This window comes from Myxine glutinosa, chromosome 10 (genome assembly GCF_964187855.1).
Source record: "Myxine glutinosa chromosome 10, kmMyxGlut1.1, whole genome shotgun sequence".
Taxonomy (NCBI): Eukaryota; Metazoa; Chordata; class Myxini; order Myxiniformes; family Myxinidae; genus Myxine; species Myxine glutinosa.
In genome coordinates, this window is record NC_136270.1 from 75184820 (window position 1) to 75212477 (window position 27658).

Consider the following 27658-nt stretch of genomic DNA (forward strand, 5'->3'; position numbering starts at 1 on the left):
CCACCAGGTACCTGTCCGGCCAGCCGACGTTCCGAAGACGGCTGTAATTACACCTTTTGCCCTCTTCGAGTTCCTCCGAATGCCGTTCGGCCTGAAGAACGTGGCCCAGGCCTTCCAGCGGCTGATGGACAGTGTGCTGCGCGATCTCACCTTTCTGTTCCTATACCTGGATGACATTCTCATCGCCAGCACTTCCCGGGCGGAGCACCTCGTCCACCTGCGCACGCTTTTCAAGCGCCTCGGCCAGCATGGCCTCATCATCAACCCGGCGAAATGCCAGTTTGGCGTAACGGCCGTCGACTTCCTGGGGAACCGCATCACGAAGCGCGGGGCCGTCCCGCTGCCTACCAAGGTGGAGGCAGTCACAAGTTTCCCGTGCCCCCGCTCCATCAAGGCCCTACAGGAATTTTTCGGGATGGTAAATTTCTACCACCGGTTCGTGCCTCGCGCCGCCCAACTCATGCGCCCCCTGTACAAAGCCCTCCGGGGCAGGCCGGGCAAGCACGACATCGCCTGGACCACAGAGATGGACGCGGCGTTCACGGGCGCTAAGCTGGCCCTCGCCAACGCGACCATGCTTGCGCACCCGGCGCTCGACGCACCCATCACCCTCACCACGGACGCTTCCGACTACGCGGTGGGCGCCGTGCGTGAACAGTGGGTGAACGGGGCTTGGCAACCGCTGGACTTCTTCAGCCGACAGCTTTGCCCTAACGAGCGCAAGTATGGCGCTTTCGACCGCGAGCTCCTCGGCCTTTACCTGGCTGTTCGCCATTTCCGCCATCTTTTGGAGGGCCGCCCATTCACGGTGTTTGTTGACCACAAACCCCTGGTCTTTGCTATGGCCAAGGTTACGGAGCCGTGGTCGGCCCGCCAGCGGTGCCACCTCTCCGCCGTGTCCGAATTTACGACGGACATCCGGCACGTCACGGGCAAGGACAACGCTGTGGCCGATTGCCTCTCCCGGTCCGGCACGAACGCCGTCCACCTGGGTGTGGACTTTGCCCGCATGGCGGCCGACCAGACCGCCGACCCCACGGTGCAAGCCCTCCGGACAGCGGACACAGGCCTGCAGTTGGCCGACGTCCCCTTCGAGGACACAGGCACAGTTCTCCTGTGCGATGTTTCCCTGGGCCAACCTCGCCCCATCGTGCCCACCGGATGGCAGCGGCACATTTTTGACGCCCTCCACCGCCTTTCCCACCCGGGCCGGAAAGCATCACAGAAGCTCGTGGCAGCAAAGTTTGTCTGGCACGGGCTCCGTAAGGACGTCCGCGACTGGGACAATGCCTGTGTCGCCTACCAGCGCGCGAAGGTCCACCGGCACACCCAAGCCCGGTTGGCACCATTCGACGTGCCCGCGCGGCGCTTCAACCACGTCAATGTGGACCTGGTGGGACCCCTTCCCTCCTTGCGGGGCTTCACCCACCTCCTCATGATGGTGGACAGGACCACCAGGTGGCCGGAGGCCATCCCGCTGGCATCAACAACATCCACCGATGTGGCGCAGGCCTTCGTTGGCACTTGGATTGCCCGTTTCGGCGTGCCCTCAGACATCTCCTCCAACAGAGGCCCGCAATTCACCTCCGAGCTTTGGGGTGCGGTCGCCCAGGCCTTGGGGGTCAAGCTTCACCACACCACGGCCTACCACCCCCAAGCCACCGGCCTGTGCGAGCGGTTCCACCGCTCGATGAAGGCTGCTCTCAGAGCCAGCCTCCAGGACGATGGTTGGGCCGACAGGCTCCCGTGGGTCCTATTGGGCCTCCTAACGGCCCCTAAAGAGGACCTCCAGGCTTCCACCGCCAAGCTGGTCTACGGCCAGCCACTGCGCGTGCCGGGCAAATTCATCCCTGATGCCACCGGCCCCTGGTCCACGGCTCGCCAATGCTTGGACCTCCAAGAGGCCGCCAGGAGATTTTCCCCCGTGCCCACGTCCCACCACGGCTTCCCCCAACCCCACATCCCCCCAGCACTTCGCACTGCGGAGTACGTTTTTATCCGGCACGATGCACACCGGGGACCGCTCTGGCCGCCGTACGATGGACCTTTCCGGGTCCTGCAGAGGGACGACAAGTCATTCATTGTCGACATCGGCAGCAAGCCGGACCGCATCTCCGTGGACCGCCTCAAGCCGTCCAATTTGGACCTCGACCAACCTCCACGGTTGGCCCTTCCTCCACGACAGGGCCGTCCCCCATCAACCAAGCCCCCCGCCCGACCATCCACCGCCACGCCGCCGACCACCCCCACACGAATCACCAGGGGTCGTTTCGGCCGGATCATCAGGACCCCCCTCAAACTGACTCTCCCGGTGCAGGGTAATTCTGGGGGGGCGCATGTAGCGGTTACCGGAAGCATGACACAATTACCGTGCACCGGCCGATGACGCAACCGGTGAGCGGTCACGTGTCCGGACTCGCCCGGGCGTGTCCAGACTTGCCCTTCTCGGGCGAACACTTGCCTTGCATACCACGCCCCGTCGGGAGGCGTGAGTTAGCTATTTTGCATACCACGCCCCGCCTGAGAGGCGTGGCTTTTGTGTGTTCAGTTTGCGATATAAATTGCCGCCCGTTCGAGGGGCAGATTTAGTGTGCTTTTGAGTTATTTGGTTTTGAGCAAAATAAATAGCTCGGTGAAACTTCTTTCCTGTGTCGTCCATTTTGTCTGGCTTTTTCGTGCGAGCACAGCTCCCACATTATAATCATTTTCACCTGAGATGGTGCACCTGATTCTAATTTTAGGTATTTGAAGTAGTGATAAATGTCGGGGTGTATTTACTTTTTCCACATGCGAAATTTGCATTTATGTTTATTTAAATTATACAATGGACTACAAAATGTAAATGTTTCATGATATTTGTTATATTATATCACCTTTATCTATCAATATTGTTAAAATGAAGATCAAATAGCTGTATGTTGAAATATGTTGAAAAAGTCAAAACTTTACATGGGGTGTACTTACTTTTTCACGTGACTGTAACATTAATCACAAAAAACGGACACATAAAACATACAATAAAGTGAGCATGAGGCAAGATGGGGGGAGAGAGAGGGAAGCACACAAGTACAACAGCAGAGAACAGGGACATCGGGAGATCTGTGGGAGGGAGAGTGCTTGAGGGGAGGAGGCGTGGGAAGGGAGGGGTGGGAGAGGTATAAAACACATGGACACTCCTCGGACTTCCATGAAAGAAGTTGGTATTTCAAAAAAGTGGATCTGGGGTGAATTAATGGGGGTAGAAAAGATCAAAGTTTTGGATGGGGGAAGATAAGAGATGGTGGTGAACAGCTGTTTTAAAGACCTGGAGGGAGGAGTGGGATTGAAGAGAGTGAGTTGAGTTTGTTCCAGAGGCGAGAGAAAAGAGGAATGAAGGAGTGAAGGTGAGCAGAGAGTCTTGATTTTGGCAATTTCACCAGAAGAGGGTTGCTGGCAGATCTTGTACGACCTGTAGGAATATTTTGAGGACAGAGCTCAGACAGAGCTGGTGGAGCTAAGCCGGAGAGGAATCGGTAAAAGACAGAAAGACCACCAACCTGCCTGCGGTGAGTAAGTGAAAGGCCCGCGGAATTAGCTTCATCGCAGGAAATTCCAGTGATTCTGAAAGCTTTGGTTTCAACAGCATGAAGCCGAGCTAGGTGTGAGGCAGAAGCACCAGCCCAGAAGGGAGAGCAGATGTTTTCTCTGAGAATGGCCAGAGAGATGTTGACCATCACAAGCACATGATCAGTTGAGCCAATTGAGGCACTCTGTTACCGCACATTGCTTGCTCACTCACCTTTTCTCAGCTCTGACGACTTAGCAATAATGATTTATTGTTCACCTACACCCAAAGAAACCATTTCATGTCGAATTCTCACATCCGATCCAAAGTCTTCTGATTGAATGCTTTCAATTTGTCCCCTTTATCATCTTCCACGTGTATTATACAGCGCACTTTGTGGTAAATTTCATTACTTGTGCGAACAAATTTGGGGGAAGCAGGAAAAGGCTATGAAAAAGCGAAACCTAAATGTTATCTTATAACTCGCGATTTGATTGGCTGTTAGCACGGATGAAGCGGTACACCCTCATGTTCCCTAGAAAATGCAAACAGTTCTAAGTTCTGGACCTGCGGGTATCTTCCTGAGATACGATCGTGCGACTCGAAGTTGCAACTTAGGCACATCAAGAGGTGATCTGTGATTCACAATCGTCAAAATCTATTTCCGAGTGGGTAGCACACGATGAACGAACGCTTCCATACCAATAGATTACGGCATAATTGGGAAAATTCCGGTTGTTAAGATTAGTTAGATTCAAAGTAGTTACATGTGCTATCATTTGCATAAACTACATTTGCTGATTGTCAACAGGACCAATTATATCATTAATCATGGTCATCAAGACAACTTTGACAAGTTACAAAGAAAGTATTTGTTGGATTACCAGCATGTTTTCCAGCAGAAGCAAGGAAGGTAGTGGAGATTCCATGATGCTCTATAAAACATGGCCAACACTCCTACATGGGCACGCCAATTTTTAGCTATGAACAGTATTTCTTTCCTTCCTGGTAAGCCTCAGCAGCCTTCATTGACCATCAGCATTTATCCTGAAGATCTTGTTGGTGAGGTCTTCAACACAGAAGTATGAGACTTCGGTGAGGACTTGATGTTGGTGTTGAAGGGTTTGTATTTTTATCTTGGTAAAAATTCAATTTAACGAGGAGATGTTTTGGTCTGCCCTGAATCCTTGGCCCTTCATGTTGAACTTGCTCCAACTTTACATCATGCAAACCAAACTTGTCCTCCAGTAGCTACTGTACCTGGTGAGTGCTTGTACACGGCCAAATCCCTCTCTACCCAACCATGTCCCCGTGTCTTCGTCCAGGCTACATCCTTCACTGTGTTTCATGATGCCCTTAAGATCCCTCTTCAACTTTTTTTTTTCGAGAGAAAAAACCCTCCTTGAATCAATGTAAAAAAAAAAGGGGACGACTTGTACTCGGCCACGTCCCTCTCTACCCAGCCATGTCCCCGTGTCTCTGTCTAGGCCAGATCCTTCACTGTTTCACAACGTCCTTAAGAACCGCCTCAGAGACTCACGAGTAGCCACTGCAGAAATTCAAAGTCCCAAATCCGCACTCAGTCGCAAGAGGCTTCAGAGAGATCCATGTGAAAAGCATGCGTCAAACCCGTGTAAAAAGGTGCTAACTCGTAGTCGGCCACGGCTATCTGCCCAAGTGTGTTCTCCACATCTCCGTCGAGGCCCCATCCTTCACTGCATTTCACGACATCTTTAAAATCCTTCCTCAAAGCTCACAAGTAGCAACTACAGAAGACCGAGGTCTCAACGACCCAAATCGGCACCAAATCGCAAGACGCTTCAGCCGACACTACTAAATGATCTATCAAGCCTGGCCTTCCCATCCAAGTACTAACCTGCAAGCTCAACACTGCTTATTTTCCATGATATTACAGATATCGGAAGCATTTCAGTCAACACATCATAGGCAAAGATTATTTTATGTTCCTTTATTTTTAGATATCTGAATACCTAGCGTTGCTTACTTCACGGTTGCTACCATGAGTGCTTCATTTCACTGTCAGGACTTGTATATTATTCTATATACTGTGCTACTCATATATTGCATATGGTAGCAGGACTACTGAAAATATCTATACTTGATGACAATGAGGCATGATAACAATCCTACCGAGTTGAGGGGTGAATCTTAAAAAGACAATACCACGACATAAGCAACAGTTGGGAATGGTATCGCAGAGGTTGTGGGCTCGAATACGATTTAAGGCAGCACTATGAAATGTTTGGATTCTAAGCTTATACCTTGCAGAAGAAACCCAGATAGTTGTAGTGAAAATTTGCAAACCATAGCTGTCTTAATAATGACCTTCAGGGAGAAAGCAATCTGTCTTCCCTGCTTCGTCTGGGTCTATACGTAGTACCATAATGCATTTTGCGGTGGACTCCGAATGCCCTCAAGCCGATTTTTAATGGCCAAAATGCTACCAGTGAAAAGGCTGTGCCTCACACATCCCTATAACAGAATAAGAATACTGAGCTGAACCTATGCCTCTGCACAAATATGCATCATTAGGCAATTCTACAAATTAAGTATCAAGAAGTACATGATCTGCATACGTTTGTATTTCAAGACAACGTGAAGATAATGTCATGTAAACATGAAGACCTCAGAAACAAGACTGAATTTCGACCGAGACACCTTTGAGGCTGTACTTCAGTCTTCATATGCACAGCAAGATTCACAGCAGGTTTGGTAATTGCTGACACCAAAGCATTGCGGAAGTACGACTCAAGCAATTGGCAGTGCAAATTAATTTCAAATCTAAGGAGCGAGGAGCGAGGCTCATGGAAGAGCAAGCTAGAAATGACAGTAGGACAAACATCAAGGGAATGAATGAACAGGAAAACAAGAGAAGGAGGAGAGGATGATGCACTGAAAATAGCAAGCAAGATGGTTGGGTTAAGAAAGGTTAATGGTTTTTAATAAAGATCGTGGGTCAGAATTGAGGAGACATGAGATAGAAGTGCACTGTTTGCTTGGAGCCCTGGAAGAAAGAATGAAACAGAACAGCCTATGAAAGGTGATTGGTCTGTCACGGCCAATCCAGCGACCTGGAAAATTTTCATTCAGGACGACGCGAACAACTAAGGCCCAATGAGGGGTAGTGCCATCCTGTTGAAAAATAATGTCGGGTTGCAGGTCTTCAATCTGTGGAAAGGCAAATCCTTCCAATATGTTCATATAAATTGTTGAGGTCAATGTATCCTCTGCAAAGAAAAACGGACCCACCAAGCGGTCATGGAGAAGGCCATACCACACATTGACCTTTGGACTGTCGTGTGTGTGTTATATGACCATGTGGGGGTTTTCAGAGTCCCAGATCGTCACATTGTGCCAGTTGACCTTTCTCGATACATGAAAGCAAGCTTTGTCTGTGAACATGACCTTTTCCAGGTAATCTTTGTCATCCTCTATGCAACTGAACATTTCCAAGGCAAACATCTTGCATTTGGGTTCATCATTTGGTTTGATTTCCTTCAGAATCTGCACCTTATAGACATACAGCTTTAGTCGTTGATGCAAAATCTTGTGTACAGTGGTGGTTGGTTGTCCCAGTTCTCTGGATGTGCATTGGATTGTTTTTTTGGACTTTGTTGAAATGATTCACGCACTCGTTCAATGTCTGCTGCACTTGCGCTTGGTTGACTGATACTTTCTGTTTCTGACAACTTCCAGTCTCCTTAAACGTCTTGTACCACTCTCTGATACTAGTCCGTGATTGCGGATTCCTTCCATACCTTGAAATTACCCTGAACTTGTGTGTTGGATCTCGTCTCATTGAACCATTCGACGCACTGAGCTTTCTCCTGTGGAGTCGCAATTTTATTTTACATTAAAACACCAGACCTGAAAATATAGGAAACTTTGAGTTTCTATCATACTGTATAAAACAACGGGTATTGTTTGTGGTACTAAATAGGTTAACAACCAAAGTTGTCCAGGTCTTTTTGGAACACCCTGTATGTGGTATCCAGGAAAATTAGAAAATCCCTTTACTTACATATGGTATTTTTTTTTAACCTCCAATTTTGAAATAAAGCAATATGATGACATCAGCCTGTTGAAGTTGAATAGTCGAACAGCCTTTTGACTCCTAATTACAAGTAAATAAAGTTTATTTCCTTTATGGGATTGCCTTTGCAATGCTGATGCAAATGTTATGTGTGGCCCTGCAGGTTGTGGAGAATGCCGTTTGTGTGCTGAGAAACCTTTCCTACCGCCTGGAGGCCGAGGCAGGGCTCAGTCGAGATAGAGGATCAGCAACTCCTGGTGGAGCAGCCGGTGCAGGGGATGAAGGGAGCAGCTGTTGGGGGCGCAAGAAGAAAAGGAAAGCTGCTTTGGAGGGCGAGGTCAGCATGACCACTGAGCAAGTTTTCACTTCCATTTAGCTTTAACTTGGGAATTCGGGTAGTTGAATGATGGGAATGCAGCGACAATTTCCGATCATTTCGTGATCGATGTTTAGATGTAATTTAAACTCTTTCCTGTAATCGGCATTTCGGAAAGCACTCTAACTATTCCATAATCATTGAATGACTCCTCCACAAGTAGCTTTTTTGGCCTGAAATCATTGCAAGTCTTAGGCCGTCTAGTACAGCTCAGGTAGTGATCATTCATTCATTGCACAATTTTTAAACGCCATTATTCTGTCCTAATGGAATATATTTTGTTGTCCAATTGCATGCATCATGAAATCATATATTCTCTCGATCAGTTCTTGTTTTAAACTTTAAAAACGGTAATTTTTGCGTTTTCTCATCATCTAATGATTTCGCCATGCATTAATTACCAAATCCTGTTGCATAAGTAATTCTTTGAGACTAACAGTAGAACGAGAAGGGGATGCACCAATAGTAGGGTTGAGGGACAAAATAGAAGGAGACTTGGACAAATAAGGGATGTGGGGAAGAATGAGAGCGAGGAGGGGATGCAGGAGGTGGACAAGATGGATACAGATGCAAACTCTCGGGAAGAAAAACCTGGCAACTTGGAAAGATGTGGCCTTGGGGACGAGTTAGGGGTTGAGGGATTAGGTCGAAAAGATCATGATTTTGGATGGGGGATGATGAAAACCAAGGTGGTAGGCAACAAAATCACATGTGAGGTGAAACAGGTACATCATTAAGTTCCTTGTGAAGGAGAATATCGTACAAGCAGAAATTTGCAGGAGACAGTCTGCTGCACAATTGGGAATGCATGTCTTTCATGCCGTCGCGCGTTTGAGTGGTGCAGCGAGTTCAACAATGGCTGGGAATGGATGAACGATCTCGAGCGAATTCTCACCTTGACTAACTGCCATTCACTTGAGAAGACATAACATTTGTTTAACATCTAATTGTGGAAAATGGCAAGATTAAAAAAAATAACGGTTTAGTAGTATTACGTACCATATGTGAAATCGATAAATAATTGGATGTCGGTGCTGGAAGTATGGAAATAATCATTCATTTTCACTTGGGATTCATCTTGTTGATTCATTCTCATTTGCAATTCAACAGTAGAATGAGTTATTGCTTCTACGCTTCTAACACTGATATCTAATTTTCTGCACTTCCACATGCAGTAATTTGGCCATTTTCCAAAACGAGCTGTTCAATACATTTAATGCAAAGTAGGTACCAATTGATCTGAACTCTAACAGACCATAAAGAACCTGAGCACTCCAGTGGAAATAGGTCCGGAAGTTATAAACCAACCTGTACCCAGTCCACGCTTGTGATTGCCATCTCTTTAGACCACTCGCACCACATCACGGTGGCAATAGGTTTTATGAATGACGATGATGTCAAAGCACAAGCATATACAGTAGATAGAACAGATTTCTAGGCAGATTGCAGCAAGACACTACCTGATCGATGGAACAAGTGTGTACCTGTCGAAGGGGAATACCATGAGAAATAGAGGAAATTTCATCAACTTTCCTGTTCCTTTTCATTTTGTAAAATATAAATCCCATGTCAACTTGAATTACCCTCGTAGATGAAAATGGCCTCTGGTGTAGGTTGTAGTTGTTTGGTAAAAATGATGTACGAATATCATTTGGTGAGAAACCTTCCAATGTGCTTTATAAGCTGTGAAACCACTTCAATAATTGGCTACATCTGTCAGTCCATCAACAATGAGGAATAACAACCTTTCTAACCCACCGTGTTTAATTATAAAAGGTTCTAAATGGTTATTCTAAGGGGTTTTAAAGGGTAATTCCGAAGGGTTCTAAAGGGTAATTCTAATAGGTTTTAAATGGTAATTGTAAAAGGATCTAAAGGGTAATTCTAATAGGGGTTAAATGGTAATTCTAAAAGGTTCTAAATGGTTATTCTAAGGGGTTTTAAAGGGTAATTCCGAAGGGTTCTAAAGGGTAATTCTAATAGGTTTTAAATGGTCATTCTAAAAGGATCTAAAGGGTAATTCTAATAGGTTTTAAATGGTCATTCTAAAAGGTTCTAAATGGTTATTCTAATGGGTTTTAAAGGGTAATTCCGAAGGGTTCTAAAGGGTAATTCTAAGTGGTTATAAAGGGCAATTCTAATGGGTTTTAAATGGTAATTCTAATGAGTTTTAAATGGTAATTCTAAAGGGTTCTAAAGAGTTATAAAGGGTAATTTTAAAGGGTAATTCTAATGGTTTCTGAAAGGCAATTCTAAAGGCTTATAAATGGTATTTCTAAAGGGTTCTAAATTGTAATTGTAAAGGGTTCTAAATGGTAATTTTAAAGGGTTCTAAAGGGTAATTCTAATGGGTTTTAAATGGCAATTCTAAAGGGTGCTAAAGGGTAATTCTGAGGGGTTATAAAGGGTAATTCTAATGGGTTTTAAATGGTAATTATAAAGGATTCTAAAGAGTTATAAATGGTAATTCTAAAGGGTTCTAAATTGTATTTCTAAAGGGTGATTCTAAAGGGTTTTGTTTGTTTCTAGGCTTTTCCTATGTCATATTTAAAATGCCAAACTGAACCGCTTCCTTCAAACACGGGCGTGATTTTATTGTTGTATGCCTTGAGATTCTGATTATTTCACTGCAATATATTTTGGAGGAAATAGACTGTGGTGACAAATAAGACTAGTATAGCCAGGCATTGGCATTAGATAGATTTTGTGATGGTGTGTTCCCCAGCCCGGTAAGTACCTTATCGTTGAGTCATGGTGGCTTAATACTGGCCAAGTTGCCAGTCTAGTTTATCTTCGTCACAATTTAGGTATTTTGCCAAACTGGCCCTTTTGGTGATATTTTAGTGTTTGTTGCATTTTTTAGTGTTTTTAATGTATTGATCAGAGTTAAAATGCTGTTCTTTTTTTATTATCTGATACCCATCCTTCCTGAACTGCAATAAAATCCATTAATTTTAATGTACTTCTTTATTAATGCATGAACTCTCTGTGTGAGAATAGGTGATTAACTTTACTGCGTTTCTACATTTACATTAATTTTTCACATTTGTAATGCACAAGTAACCCCATTATGTACAATAAATATGTTATACATTCTATTTAGTCCACCATTTACCAACTGAACGAGCATGCAAAAAAAAAAAAATTTTTAACATTCTAGTTTCATATGCAGCACATGGCTGCAGTTTTGAAACATGGCTTGGGGTGCGGCTGTGCTGCGGATCCTACTCTTCACGAAGGACACCGTGTGATATTTAACGTCCACCAACTAATGCCAGGATATGGGACGCTCGGTGTAGGGTCTATCCGAGGGATGGCACACACATTGATACCTCACCCTGTCTGAAACACCAGGATGACAGTTTATAGCTGGGCCGAGATTCGAACACCGGCCAGACAGCTCAAGGTGAGTGCGTGTACCTCGATGCCATCCTGCCAGCCCAAAGAGGAGGATAATGCGAGATTAATATTTGAGGTCTCATAGATATTACTGAATGCTTCATATTTTAAATTTTTTAACAAAAACATTCCAAATTCATTAAAAGGTTTTTCATTTACAATATATAAAACCGAGCATTCATTTTTGCCCTTGTTTATTTCTTGTTTCTCTTTTTCCTCAAACCAATGATTAAATCATGGCAACTTACCATTCAAAGCAGCACTTTCAAATTGCAGCATCATTTGGAGAGAACCACAATTTAAAGAGTGGTCATCCATCGACGTTTCGAACGGAACATGATAGTCATGGGCTAGCATTACCTTAAAACTCATACACAAAATTCATTCATTATGCTTTGCCATATTCTACCGTGTCAGCCTCGGGTCAAAACAGTCCGCCCCGAGTCCTGAGATGGCATTTGCTGAAGTTCTTTGATCTTTTGGAACATCTCCACAAAGTCAGTACAGCGGGCTATCATTGCAGCTGAAGACAAACGTCAAAGACCTCAGGTCACAGGATTTGAAAAGAAACAAAGCTGTATCCTTATATAGTTCACATTCACTCACCATGTGATTACTATTGAGGAATCTGACATTTCATTTGCTCAATATTTTTTGGAAAATCGATCAAGAAGACACATTTCTTGAACATATCTTGTTTACAGTGATGAGGGGGTGCCTCAAAGTATCGTTTCTTTTCAACTCAGCCTTGCACAATTGAACAATTTGAAGAACTGTTTGTTGAAGTTGAATTGTTGAAGCACAATTGAAGAATGGAAGGATTCCATTGCTGAAAAGGTTCAGACCATTTCTGAGGATTGCAGAAAAAAGGGCTTTCCGACATTATGCGATGCATGACAAGAATTATCCAATAAAATGGCAAACACATGGGATGAATGTACAATATTCAAAGTTAATTCAAAGCAAACAAATTAAATCGTAAACGATGCTCTTGATGAATTAATTCATATTTTTCATTGAAATATATATATATAAATGAGCACGTGTATGAATGTATCATGTACTCGACAAGATTTTACCGAGGAAGCTGAAACTTTCAAAGATCTATGATGGCACCCTGAAGTTGTGCATGTGCAAGTTTCGTTTGACTCCATCAAGTTTCGAAAAATAAAAATTCGCCCATCTTGGAATTTTCTTCCTTTGGGAGTAGAGGGAAGGTGCAAGTGTATTTATCCGAGCTATATAACCGCAATGTATCATATACGCATTTTTTCGCTTCACATCCGTAACTTAATTTTATTTTTTGGAGATATTGAGGCAGTGGTCTGCTGCTTATACATCGCCCAAATAAATGCATGTTTGTCAGAAGATCGTGTTGCACGCTTGGAATTAGATGACCCGTAGGATGTGTACTCCAACTCTACTATTGTATTAATAATGGTAAAGATAATAACATTAATCCCACCCCCTCCTGGCGGCTCCTATAGGGAGTTGGTGCTTCGCTTGTCCTTATAATCTTCATTCATTCCACCGTGGGAAAAAGTACAAGTTATTTACTTAATAGTTGGTTCAGTCTATTGCAGCACATGTTGTACATTTGATTATTTCATGGTGTTTCACCGAGGCCTCATTTGGGACAACCTTACTTGTACATAAGTGAATCAGAGTAAGAAAATTTTAAAAACTTTTCAAACAACAACCATAATCTTTGACCTAATGGGCTTGCAAAGTATGCTTTTGCTGTTCAATTCTAACTTCCAACTTGCAGAGAACGATGGCTTCCTCACTGCAGTCATTAAATAATCAGTGAGGCTGTAAATATTATGTTTCGCAGTGGGAATAGTTAGACGGTTAAAGGAATGTGAGAAAAAAAAACCCCGAAATTTAAGGGTTATGATTGGATTTTGAATTATGTGAGACAATTAATAGACATGAATGGGTCAAAGTCTTTCATCAGTTCCTTAATGCAGTTATTAATAACTAGGGCGTGCCCGCACGTACGTGCTTGCCCGTACGTGCGTGCAAAAAAACATGCGTGCAAACAACAACAACAAAAAAAAACTTTGAAACCACGTGGCAGTAACGACCACAGAACCCCCCCCTCTATTTACATGAAATGGTTTGGTCCATTCGCAACGACCACAGAACCCTCCCCCCCCCCCCCCTCTATTTACATGAAATGGTTTGGTCCATTCGCAAAGCCAAAGCGAACGGCTTGCGAGTACGGTGACCATACCTTGGGAACCACTTGTCCGATTAATTTCAAACCTTGAAAAGGCACATCCTCGGGTCCCCAGCAATATACCTGGCAAGTTTCAAGTATATCGGACTGGTAGTTGTCGAGAAACAGCGGTCGCATACATACATACATACATACATACATACAGACAGACAGACACACACACACACACAGAGATTACTGGAATTATAGATAGATTATTCGTCAAGCATTTTGTATCTCAGTGCAGTTACACATGTCGACAAGGATGAATGATGAATCTGTAAAATATGGATTACCGCTGTCTTGTGGCATTCCCCATACGAGCTCCAATCAAAGCCTGTGCTATTATTTCCAAACTATGGTTGTTTGTGCGTGCTCTATCATTTTTAGTGTTGAACGTCAAGCAAAGAAGCAGCACATACCATTTTTAATGTCTTTGATATGACTCCACCTCCCCGAGACTGGATTGGGCACTCTGATGTGACTGTATAGTGTATATGGTCTTCTCCCTTCGGAAACTACACAGATCATGAGAGCATACTCCCATGTTCAAATCTCAGACGACATTGATTTTCCATTGTCTATACCAATGTCCTTCTGGGTATAACCACCTTTAGAACCACCTTTAGAGGCCATTTTCCCCCGCAGAGCAGGGGTTGGCCTTTTTCGGGCACCGTGGTCCCCTTTTTGAAGCAATGTTTTATGGCCGGATGCCCATCCTGCCGCCAACCCTGTTAGTCACCTCTTGCAACACACAGGGAATTACCAGTGAACTGATACTCAATTTGCCGACCTCGGAAGGATGACAGGCTGAGTCAACCCCCCTGGTGTTAATTCAGTGATCGACCGGGATTCAAACCCAGGATCCTCGGGTCCCAAGCCGGCACCCTAACCGCTAAGCCAACACCAGGCTTTGTTCTTCTGGGTAGACAGTGTACAAATCTATGCAGTAAAAACATACTGACTTCACGTCTTGTTCATGGCCTTTTTATTTTTATTTTTTGATACAAGATCGATGATCATTAAATCATGAGGTGACAGAGATTTTAAAAGCAGCAAACTGCCAGTCGTGTAATTGGGCAGCAGGTGGACAAATTGAGCAAGGGAAGAAAGAAGCGAGGAGAGAGCTAACAAAAGGAAATGTCAAAGAAACAGACCTTGTGCCTCGATTTATCATGGGAGATGCCAATGATGTTGAGAGCTTTCAATATCGAGAGAGAGAGAGAGAGAGAGAGAGAGAGAGAAAGAGAAAGAGAAAGAGAAAGAGAAAGAGAAAGGGAAAGTAAGTGATGCAATGGAGGGGCACCAGCCCACAGGGTAAAGCAGTACTCTATTGAGCTACAGACAAAGGTGTTGCACACTGTAAGCAGTCCTGATTTTTCATGGAATGACTTGGAATCTTCTTTGTTCGTATGCAGTGCAAGGCTACGGGGTAGCATCATTGGCTGAGTTTGCGGATAGCCGCTGATGCAATTCCCTCGGCTGGTTAGGGCAGGAATTTTGAATTTGTTCATGGTGCTGGTGATAGCTCGCATATTCGTGCAAATAATACCATGGGATCTTCAACGTCCACCAACGAATGCTGGCAGACGAGACGCCCAGTTTAACGTCCGTCCGAGGGACAACACACACATTGATGAATATCAACCTGCCGGTGAAACAACAAATGCCAACCTGCCTGTTATAATTGGTCAGAAATCGAACCCAGGCTCGACAGCTTAGAGGCGAGTGTGCATAAGGTCATCCTGCACCAGAACCAATGATCGAGGGAGAAATGTGATCGGATAAAAGAAGCCAGATAATTAATTAATTATTAATTACCTTAGTTACTGAAGGTGGACGGATGTTATGTTTTCACCCCTGTTTGTTTGTCTGTGAGCAGGACATCTCAAAAAGTTATGGACGGATTCGGATGAAATTTGGTGGACAGGTTGGGTTTGTGACAAGGACGAATTGGTTTGATTTTGGTGAAGATACGAATCCAGATGCGGATACGCCGAGAATTAAAAAAGAAAATTTTAAGTGATTCTTCAACATTGACAGAAGGGGCCAAAACAATATATATATATATATCATGATATTTCAAAAAGTTGTGAACGGATTCGGACGAAACTTGGTGGATGAGTTGGATTATGACAAAACAGTTAACCTGAACAAGGTGATTCGATTTTGGTTCAGGTCCGAATGCAGATCCGGTCTATCATCGGGATACAAAACGTAAACTGTTTAGCCTGGCGGAGGTATGTGCTCTACCAAGTGCTGTTCTCGTTTTCAAATTTCCTCTTTGCATTTTAAATGTTCTTTTTTCGTGTTACTAGACAATAATTATTTCAACAGCAAATTGATGTCTAAGGCTATTTAAAACAACACTTTTTACTTTGATCGATGGATTTGGCCGAACAATAATTTTAATGTCATAGGATTCGTTTCCAAAGAGTAAGGTGAAATAACAAGCAATATCTTGATGATTTGGTGGTTGAATCCATGATATATTTCTAAAAGTCGATGTTGGCATCCGCGTTAACAAAATGTGTCTGCTGCATGTGCAGTGGGAGGCAGGTGGACATGTTCCAGAGGCTGTACAAGGTGCTGCACGCCTTTGGCACCCTGCGGTCGTTCGACCATACCTGGCAGTGCTGGCCGAGTGCTCCAATCCCGACACCCTGGAAGGAGCCGCGGGAGCATTGCAGAATCTTGCCGCTGGATCCTGGAAGGTACGTATTCTTATCTCACTGGAATTCCCAAGCAGCCAGTCATAGTATCCACTGGAGAAGCTATGAGCTATGCGACATTAGGTTGATATCATCAGGTGGAATGCAAGGATATTCATCGTGAGAGTTATTCAAGGGAGGCCCAAATGAAAAGGCAAAATATCAGAAATTTAAGACTTTTTTTATTTTAAACGATTCATATAAACATCCGTTAAATCATATCACACGCAAATCATCAAAATCTAAACAGTATTTGTAGAATTTCAATAAAAGCCACATCACTGTTCATATCAGTAAATATTATTCCATCGTGTTTGGAAAAACTGGAAAATTGGAAAAACAATATAGGCTATTTTACTCCAGGGGGTCCCAGGAATACCCACCCAAAATTTCGTTGCGATCGGTTCAGCCGGTTTTGCGGTACCTGGGAACAGACAGACAGACATTTGGTGAATTATAGAAGATGCATGAAAGGGACATTCGAAGTTTTGTTGTTGAATACCACTCTAGTTTTTAAAACTTTTTTTTATATTCAAAGTGAACACACCTTTCCCTGTCCACACATGCTACGTCGTGTAATAAATCCCCTCTGAGTCTGGTGGTTCGAACCCCGTCAGGTTCTCGGTTCGAACTGAGTCACACCGAAGACTGCAGAAACCGTAACGTGGTGCTCACTTGCTTGACGCTCAGCGTTTTATCCTTAACAAGTACAAAAAGTTTTAATTAAAACAAAATCCGCGTCGATGTTACACAATGCCAAGATGCAGCTGTGCCTATAACGTCGATGTTATAGGCACAGGACATTCCTATTGATTCGATTACTTGATGTTATTTTTGTGCAAAGTGAAAATATATCTCGGCAATTTCCCGTGTGTGGCGACGAATTTTTAATATATCTCGGCATTTTCCCGTCTGTTATTTCAGGTGGTGTATGACTGACCATGCCGCGATTAAAAAAAAAAAAAATCTCGGCAATTTCCCGTGTGTGGCGACACGTGAACGAAGCTATGCTCCTCTCTCCACATTATTGTGACGACGTATAAATTAAATATTTCATCGTGACGATTGTCATCAAATGGATGAATTTTTTATATATCTCGGCATTTTCCCGTCTGTTATTTCAGGCGGTGTATGACTGACCATGCCGCGATTAAAAATATATATATATCTCGGCAATTTCCCGTATGTGGCGACACGTGAACGAAGCTATGCTCCTCTCTCCACATTATTGTGACGACGTATAAATTAAATATTTCATCGTGACGATTGTCATCAAATGGACGAATTTTTAATATATCTCGGCATTTTCCCGTCTGTTATTTCGGGCGGTGTATGACTGACCATGCCGCGTTTTAAACAATATATATATATATCTCGGCATTTTCCCGTCTGTTATTTCGGGCGGTGTATGACTGACCATGCCGCGATTAAAAAAAAAAAATCTCAATGGACTTGAAGTTATAGGCTTTTGAGAATTCATTTCGTTCTATAAAGGGCAGCTTTCATCGGATTTTCTTCCCGTTTTTTTTCAACCGAGTCTAAAACTATGTTAGCGACTGTGAAAAATGAAATGATATATCGAATTTGATTTGAAATAAAACTGTGTGAGAGAGGAAGACACCACGGGCCTACAAAACAGGCCTCAAAGCTATGCGAGTTAATAAAATGGTGGATATTTGTTTATATGAAGCCTCTCCCACAATGGGTGGAGCTATGGTTCCCAGAATGGGTGGAGCTTTGAGGTTTTGTCTTCTCTGCAAGAGCAAGAAGAAGAAGAAGAAGAAGAAGATGAAGAAGATGAAGAAGACCAAGAAGAACAACAACAACAGCAGAGGGCACTCTATTAGCAGCGTCTGCGACACGGCTAAAAAGAGCACGGACAAACAACCATATGTTGGCAATAATAGCGCAGCATTAATTGGCCCAACAGGCTTTGATGGCCATAATGGCCTCCTCTTTCATTGAGGTTCCTTGTGAAGGATGTCATTTATTACTTGCAAATTGGATGATTTTTCAAGTATATTGGTTGGTCTTGTGTGTTATCACTTGTCAAATTTTAATTTTTTTTTTTGCAAGTATGTTGATCACTCCGGTTTGTGTGTTTGTCTGTCCGCTCGCTTATACTTACCTACACGTCACAATTTTAAACCGATCTACATGAAACTTCACTAAATGGTACAGTTTTTGGTCCGACAAAATCCTATATAGTTTTGAGGTCAAAAGGTCAAAAGGTCAACATAGGCCAAAGGTCAATAGTAAGGGAAACATATGAAAATCTGTTAACTAAATTGTTACCAAAAACTTTCTTCACCAATATGTTTGTAAAGGTGTGTAATAACATGTGTTAAAATGTTGAAGGTCAACTCCCGTGGGAAACCCAGAAAAAAAGCTGTTGAATTCGGGTACCGAAAAATTATTTTCGAGAATTTTTATTTTTTTTAATCGGCCCTTAAGTAACTTATGAGGGGTCAAATAAGGGTTTTTCATGATTCTGAGTTGATTGTTAACATTTATATTTCACCACAGACACTCCTTTGTGGAAAAATAATTTCTAAATATATCTCATTTTCTACTTTGCAGGACATGGAGTCTAGCAATATGGATGAAGACGTTACTCCACCTGTGCTCAATTGCTTCATCTGTGCACGCTCGGATACACCAGCTGAAAGGCTCATACAGGCAACTCCAAAGGGATACTCAACTTTATTGAAACAAGCAGAAACTGTCGAAAATGTTACTGTTGTGGAACGTATGAAGGAGGCTCAAAAGGAAGGAAAACTGAGGTACCACCAGAAGTGTAAAAATGATCTGTACAACAACTTTGTTGCAACCACCAAGAAGTCAGCTCAAGCATCAAAGGCAGAGAAAGAGTCATCAAAGTTGAAGAGAAGACGCACTACTTGTGAGTTCAGTTCATCAACTGGCTGCAGTTCTAGAAGATCACAGTCAGTTGACCTCCTGTATAAGGATGTATGCATTCTTTGCAACCAACCAGCCCAGCTCTACAAAAATAATCCAGCACAAGCTAGAAAGAAATACAGAGTGCCAGATAATTTGACTGCAGATACACTGAAGGCAAGCTTGCTGAAGACAGCACGGAGTCGCGGGGATGACTGGGGCACTGAAGTCACTGGACGCCTGGAAGGGATCAACGACTTGGTAGCAGAAGAAACACTGTACCATTTGCGATGCAAACTTATGTTTGCGAGAGGTGACAGTTTGTCCAAGACTGATGAGGAAGGTAAAAGGAAGAGAGGACAGAGGAGTATTTATGAGGAGCGAGAGGCAGTTTTTATTGAATTCTGCGAATGGTTAGACTCAGAATTAGAGCATGGGGTAATGAACATGGACCAAGTCCATGAAAAGCTGCAGGAGTTTGATCAGTCACCAGAGAAGAGCCTTTCTTATTCAAAGCATTGGCTAAAGATAAAACTTCTAGAGAAATACGAAGACACCTTGTATTTCACAACACAGGAAAGAAGGGCAGATGTACTCTGTCTCAAAGATGGCACCGACAATATTCTGCGAGCGCATCATGCTAATCTTGACCATGGAGATGAGAAGACTCAGATCATAAAGACGGCACTCAAGTTCATATCCAATGATATTGCCTTGATTGATTTAGGTCCAAAGTCATACCCCACCACACACAGTATGACTGACATCGATAGTCAGCTGACACTTGTTCCTGCAAGCCTTCAGATGTTCTTGAGACCGATTGTCAAGACAGACGAAAGAGTTGCCGTTTGGGGGCAGAATTTTATTAAGGCCTGTCGACCTCGGTCTGGAGTATTGCCACACCAAATGGGGCTTGCCATACAACTTGATCATAGATTTGGGTCAAAATGGATGCTCAACAAGTTCCACCGGCTGGGATACACTGAGTCTTACACGGAGACAAAACTACAAATACTGCTTCCTTAATAGTAGGAGTGGAGATGATGTTCCAGATACTTCTGGCACTCTTGACACCATTGTGGAGGAAACCGATGAACAGATCAATGATGAGGTTGCGGTTGATGCTGCGCTTGAGGATCAATCAGTGATGACAGCCAAAGTGCCAGCCAGTGAAAGTGAATTGTCAAGTAATGATCAGGTGGTCTTTATGGAGGTTGGGGAAACAAACAATGCAGTCACTCAGTTTGTTGGAGACAATATAGATTTGAACATTGTCTCTATTCACGGAAACACTCCCTTTCACTCAATGGGTTGGATCGAAGTCACCTCTCCGGCACCACCTTTGCCAGATCCACAGACAACAGCAGCTTTCCCCCGGGTGAAGTTGAAGGCACTCGACAAAGCTAAGATCCTGAGAGGAACTGAAGTAAAGATTATTCCATTTACGAACAGGAAACAGATAGGAACGAACGCGATCATGTTTCTCCCCCTCACTGAGCTTTCCTCCTCCCTGGCTCATGATCAGCCACTCCTCACTCCAGGTGACACACTCTGGGCAGCGGGGTGGGTGATCAAAGCCAACGATCCTGAGTTCCCACACTCCAACTGGAATGGCTGGATGAAGAGAATCCATGCTAATGATGCAAAGCAGAGCACACAGATCGAGTTCCTCCCAGTTATTGAAGGAGACCCTAATGACCTCAACACCATCTTCACCACTCTGAAAGAGTGCATACGGTGCGCTGGGGTCGCTATAGTGACCTTTGATCTTCCGATTTGGCTGAAGGCTGTGAATATAATAAAGCAGGCAAATCTACCCGTCATTCCAAGGTTGGGTGGTTTTCACCTGCTGAAGTCTTATCTTGGAAACTGCAGAAACTGCAGTCATGATGTTGTTGAGTCTGAAGAAGACATAGACAATGACTGTTGAAACTTCTGACATTGTGAATGAGAAATAACTCTTGAGTATTATATATGTATGTGAAATAAAAGCTACTTTGTGTGTAAATGTAAAAGTGAAAATATAAATGTTAACAATCAACTCAGAATCATGAAAAACCCTTATTTGACCCCTCATAAGTTACTTAAGGGCCGATTTAAAAAAATAAAAATTCTCGAAAATAATTTTTCGGTACCCGAATTCAACAGCTTTTTTTCTGGGTTTCCCACGGGAGTTGACCTTCAATATTTTAACACATGTTATTACACACCTTTACAAACATATTGGTGAAGAAATTTTTTGGTAACAATTTAGTTAACAGATTTGTAAAATATCTCATAAAATGCCCTTACTACAACCACTTTTTTTCAAATATCTAAAATCCTCAATTATAATCCGATTGATTTGAAATTTGAATAGGATTTTCATTTCAGCAAAATGAATTCAACCACCAACTATTTTTGAAATCAGCATCGGCCAAAAGGTCAACATAGGCCAAAGGTCAACAACAATTTCAAATTTCTAAAATCCTTCATTTTCATCGGATGCACTTGAAATTTGAATGGGATTTACATATCAGTTAACTGAATTCAACCAACAACTATTTTTGAGATCAGCATAGGCCAAAAGGTCAAAATAGGCCAAATGTCAACCACTCTTTTCAAATTTCTAAAAGCCTCAATTTTCGTCCAATTGACTTGAAATTTGAATCGGATTTACATATCGGCTAACTGAATTCAACCATGAATTATTTGTGAGGTAAAAAGGATGCTCTACGGAGTGCCATTCTGCTTTGTTATTTTTTGCCAAGTGTCGCTCTATGAGTGATTTTTCATTACGTCTGTTTGTCTGTCTGTTGGCCTGTTTGTCAATCGCCTGCAGGTCATAATTTTAAACCGATCTTCATGAAACTTCAACAGATTGTAGAGTTGGTCATAATGAAGGAGCCTACTGATTTTGAGGTGAAAGGTCATCTTGAGGTGAAATTTGTAAAATAGTCATTTTTTGTCTGATTGACTTGAAAATTGAACAGCATTTGCATATTTAGTCACTATATTGGGAAACCAAATATTTTTGAGGTCAAAGGTCAACTCCAGGTTAAACTTCCAAAATCATCAATTTTCAAACTTCCAAAATCATCAATTTTCATCCAATTGAATTTTAAATTAAACAGCAATTACACAGTGCATCACTGAATTCGTAAATCAACTATTTTAATCTGATTGATCTTAGTTTTGATTAAGATCGTCAATTTTAATCTTAACGAAATGGACAATTTGATGTATCCATTGCAACTTTTTAGTTTGGGGAGGGGTGGATTTTGCAAGTATCGTGCTCTGCATAACGTCTTTTTGTTCATTTATTTATTTAAAATCCCTCAAATTCAGTCTCTAAAATAATAGGGAAACACAAAATATATAAATGTGTGTTCAAGGCTATATCATGTGCAAAATCCAATGTGAGAAATGATACATAAAATGTGTTAATTTCACGTCCTGCTTCAATGCACTCGGCAAGGAAAACGTTTACATTCGAATTTGCAAAATCCAAATGGTTGAAGTTGCATGAAGCAAGAGAGACACCGTAATTAAGGAGGGATGGGAATTTCATGTTAACACTACAATATTCATTTTTACCATTGCATGGGACCGATGCCTCCAACATTGCAGTCTCTTTAAAGTGCACGTGAAATTATGGTGAAGTGGAAATCAGGATAAATGAAATGGCATGATGGCAAAGGTGACAGTTCACCCGAAGCACATTTCAATGTAATGAGCTCAGTAGTCCCCAAACATTGAACGTGCTCTCTTTTGCTACGTTGACCCACCCAGCGTGACTGCGTTCCATGCTTGGCAAATGAAATAGTGAGCACTGATGAGATGCCACACAGCAGATATAGCCTATCTTCCTAAAAAAGAAAAAGCAGACTAAAACACTTCTGGTCAGACCTACAAATACTAATGCTCTATTGTATGGAAATACGGCTCAAAGTTTCCTGTCCTCTGAACCAGTCGTTGAAGGCGGTGTGGTCTCATACCATCATCTTCTCCATAGCCGATGCCGATGTTTTAACCGAGATATCTAAATGATTGTGTTAAATTTAATGTTCATTTGTCCATCGTTATATCACGATTGGAAGCTCCGAGTCGACTGTGGGCAATTCAAACGGACATCAAAGTTCAATAAACGGACGGACACAGCTTTTATCTGTCGTAAGCTTATGTTATAGGCCTACATTAAATGTAAAAGCTCGAAAAACAACAACTTAGGCGAGGGTATTTCATTTGAGTCCGTTTGTCCGTTTGTTTGTCCGTTTGTTTGTCTGTTTGTCCGCACAGAATAAATATGATTTTCTCTGCAACCGTTGGTCAGATTGACAGGAAATTTCCACCATAGGTGCAACTCCACATGTAGAATGTTTTAATGATAATTATGACGTCATAGGTCACGTGGTTCGGCCGCCATATTGGAAAAACCGAAAAAAATTGCACCTCTATATCTCCGAAAGCGCTGATAGTGGGGCAGATATGTGAAAAAGATGTTCATTTCCGGCAGAAAGTGTGAAATTTCGCATACAGGGGTATTTTGGGGCGCTGATTTCAAAAATTGGTGGATCCAAGAGATCTAACCAATGGACCGGCCGCCATCTTGAATTCCAATATGGCTGCCAAGACTAAATGTTGAAATTCCCTATCTTGGGTTCTAAATGACCTGTGGCGCTGAAATTTGGTACACAAGGGTATGTTGACATGCTGAGTTCAATAATGCAATAATTTGAAATGTCTGACAAACGGTATGGCCGCCATTTTAAATTCCAATATGGCCGCCAAGACAAACATCGATGTTTTCATTGCTTTAATAGCACAGTGTACGGTAATGTCATAATGTTAAATCATTTGAGCATTATTATGATAACTGGAAAATTGTTGCATCTCAAATCTACTGATGGATTTGTAATTTTGTCGAAGGCAGTAGAAATTTGGGAAATTCAGCGCCCCAAAATACCCCTGTATGTGAAATTTAACACTTTCTGCCGGAACTGAACATTCACATGACATTCCAATAATTTATTTTTTTAATGTTTTTTCTCTTTCAGATCCAATGTCGAAATCAAAGAAAACATCGTCAACAATTCCAATGCCAACAGACTGGAACATTTGCGCTCTTTGCCAGAAACGTTCTGAAAATGAACCACTAAGAGATGCACGTAAGGGCAGCAATCAGTCGTGTCTAGACGTCTACGAGAATCTTGCTCAAAATCTCAAGGCATTGAATGATTTAGGTGCCTTGCCTTGCGGGATAAACATTTCCCGACTAGATGATGGTTGCGGTATTGCAGAAACCCTAGCTGCGCATGCTGCCAAATGGCACAAAAACTGTTATGTGCAGTGCAGCAGCTCTCGTGTGGCCAGGGCTGAATCAAGGGAAAGAAAGCAAAGTTCAGACCTTAAACTTGGTGAAGAAACTTACTCGCCTGTTAAGAAAAGACGCAGAACAAGTTTCAAATCTCCATCCGTTGAACAGAGTACTGCTAGCACATGTTTCTTTTGTGATAGCATTATCAGTAATGAAGAAATAGTCCACAGAGCGGCAACAAAAAATGTAGATTCCAATGTTCGATTGATGGCAACAGAATTGAGGGATACAAAACTCCTGGCTAGATTGTCTGTAGGTGATATGACGGCATCAGATGCTGTTTATCACAAGAAGTGCATGACTGTTCTCCACACTCGATACAGATCATTTGTAAGAAAGAATGAGGAAGCCAGTTCAAGTGAAAATATGCCACCAGAATCAGTAGCTTTGGCCGAATTGATAGCCTATTTGGAAGAAATGAAGTGTACAGATGACAGTTACACTTTCAAGTTAGCCGATCTCACAAAGCTTTATACAGAACGTCTGGCACAACTGGGAGGTGATATCTCAAAGAGGATTAATTCAACTCACCTTAAGGACAAGCTTCTCAGACACCTTCCGCAACTTGAGGCACATAAGAGCAACCATGAAGTGGCACTGTCATTCAAAGAGGACATTGGTGAAGCTTTATTGCATGCTTGTAGACAAAGCTCTGACAACGACGCGGTCATTCTCATGAGAGCTGCCCAGATTGTGCGCAAAGATATTTTGCAAAAGCAATACCAATTCAATGGATCCCTAGTTAACGAATCATATAACAACTCACCACCATCATTGGCAGCGTTGATGGAAATGATTCTTGCTGGTACAAACATACAAAAACAAAACGCAAACAACAAGGGAGGCGTCTCTGTGCAATCCTTAACTCAACTTGTAACATTCAACACTATGAAACGAGGAAGGTTGGAAACTACAGCAGTACGTCACAATTTGAAACGTGAAACATCACTGCCACTTTACCTGGGTCTTCTCATTCATAGCAAAACAAGGAAACGGGATCTCGTTGACGTTCTTTTTCAACATGGTTTGTGTGTTTCCTATGATCGCATACTGGAGGTATCCACAGATGAGGCCAACAGAGTCATAGAAATATACAAACATGACGGCGTTGTGTGTCCAACAAAATTGCGAAGTGGAATATTCACAACAGGCAACCTAGACAACATAGATCACAACCCATCATCAGCATCAGCACAAAGTTCATTTCATGGAACCGCGTTATCACTGACACAACATGTTTCACATGACAAAAGTGGCAGCATTCGAAATCATGAGAATGTCACTGAGAATGAGAACAAACAGCGCTCCAAAACCATAGCCGCCCTTCCTGCATCTTACAGTGATGTGCCTCCTGAAACATTTCCAACTAATAATCCCATTCCAAGAAAACCAAAAGGTCCATCCACTCCAAGTGTGTCCTCCGGAATACAGGACAAAGAAAGTCAGTGGCTTTCGTTTGTACAAAGTCTGCAGGAGAAGGAAGGTCTTGAGAGTGAAGATAATATCTCCTGGTCAGCATACATGGCAAATCTGCAGGTTGAAGTTCCTCGGCCTCCTGCAATTACAGGACTGCTACCTCTGTTCCGCGAGAGTGCTCACACATTGGCAATGGTGAAGCATGGAATGAATTTAATCAAGCAGGCGACAGAACTAGTAAACCCCGGACAAGTTCCAGTTCTGACCGTTGATCAACCACTCTATGCAATTGCAAAGAAGATTCAATGGACTTGGCCAGGTATATATGGTGAAGACAAGTTTGTTGTGATGATGGGAGGACTTCATGTAGAGATGGCCTTGTTGAAAGCAATCGGCAGCTTCCTGGAGGGGAGTGGCTGGGCAAGTGTAATGACCAGTGCTGGTGTAACAACAGAGGGAAGAGCAGATAGTCTTCACAAAGGTTCGCAAATATCGAGGTCACAATGGGCACACCAAGTCACAGTAGCGGCGTTGTACGCTCTGCAGCGAAAGGCATACGATGACTACTGGAAAACATGTGAAACTGAAGATTTACAATCATTTGATCTTTGGAGCAAGAAGATGGCTACAAAGTACTCCCAGTTTTGCTACTGGAATAAAGTCCTGCAGTTGGAGTGTCTTCTCTTGGCATTCATAAGATCACAACGGGAAGCCAACTACACGCTCTATGTGGAGACTCTCACGGCGATCATTCCGTGGATGTTTGCCATGGACCATTACCATTACGCCAGATGGTTGACAGTGCATGTAACAGACCTTCAGGAACTTTCAAACGATTCCATGGATATCCATCGTGAATTTGTCAAGGGGAACTTTGTCACTCAGAAGTCATCACACAAGTTCTCTGCTATGGCACACGATCAGATACACGAACAGCAGAACGCTTATGTGAAAGGTGATGGTGGAGTCATTGGAATTACTGAGAATGAAGGGGCCCTTCGCCGGTGGATGGTAGCTGGTGCAGAAATAGCCAGAATCCTGAATGAGTTTGAGGACCAGTTTCAAAGACAGAGGCAAACTGATGTCCGCCACCACGAACAATTGCCTAGTGTCCAGAAATCCTTTGCATCAGATCTCAATAATGCAATCAGTTCCTTTGAAAAACTTGGAAACCCGTTTGTGGAAGACAGTAATGACTTGTATGTGCTTGACACAAAGGTCATCATGCCTGATGAAGTGATAGCCGCAGTGCGATCCATGGAGGAAACTGGCAAAACACAATTTGACGGATTTGTGGGGCAGCGAATCAAGGATCCTTCTGACAATTTCTATGATAGCATTTAAAAGAACAATCTTCCACTGTTGAAATCGAAGCCCAAGAAAACACCTGGAAAGTCTGAGGCGAAGATTACACGTATGAAAAGTAATGTGGAGCTCTTCTCACGAATGTACATTTCTTGCCAAACTAGAGATGGTGATCTTAATACATTTAATGAATATGAGTGTCATGGGTGGCCACCTGCATTGGCTGAAGGTATCAATACAATGCGGCCACCAACCGGCAAGGCTGATCTTTTGCCCTGTTTGGAAGCTTTAGCACAACGTCCTCGTGATGCACCCAAAGGAGAAGTTCGTATTTTCGATGGGGCTGCCTTAGTCCATCATTTGGAGCCTAAGAAGTGC

The 27658-nt window shown here is 43.0% G+C and overlaps 1 protein-coding gene across 1 annotated transcript in view; it reads left to right on the forward strand.

Moving 5' to 3' along the window:
* Positions 1 to 27658, forward strand: part of LOC137433454 (uncharacterized) — a 500692-nt gene that overhangs the window by 389840 nt on the left and 83194 nt on the right. Inside the window, exons 13-14 of the mRNA XM_078785196.1 lie at positions 7762 to 7935; positions 16144 to 16308. Of these exons, the coding sequence (XP_078641322.1) occupies positions 7762 to 7935; positions 16144 to 16308 (339 nt within the window). The remainder of the gene's footprint in view (positions 1 to 7761; positions 7936 to 16143; positions 16309 to 27658) is intronic.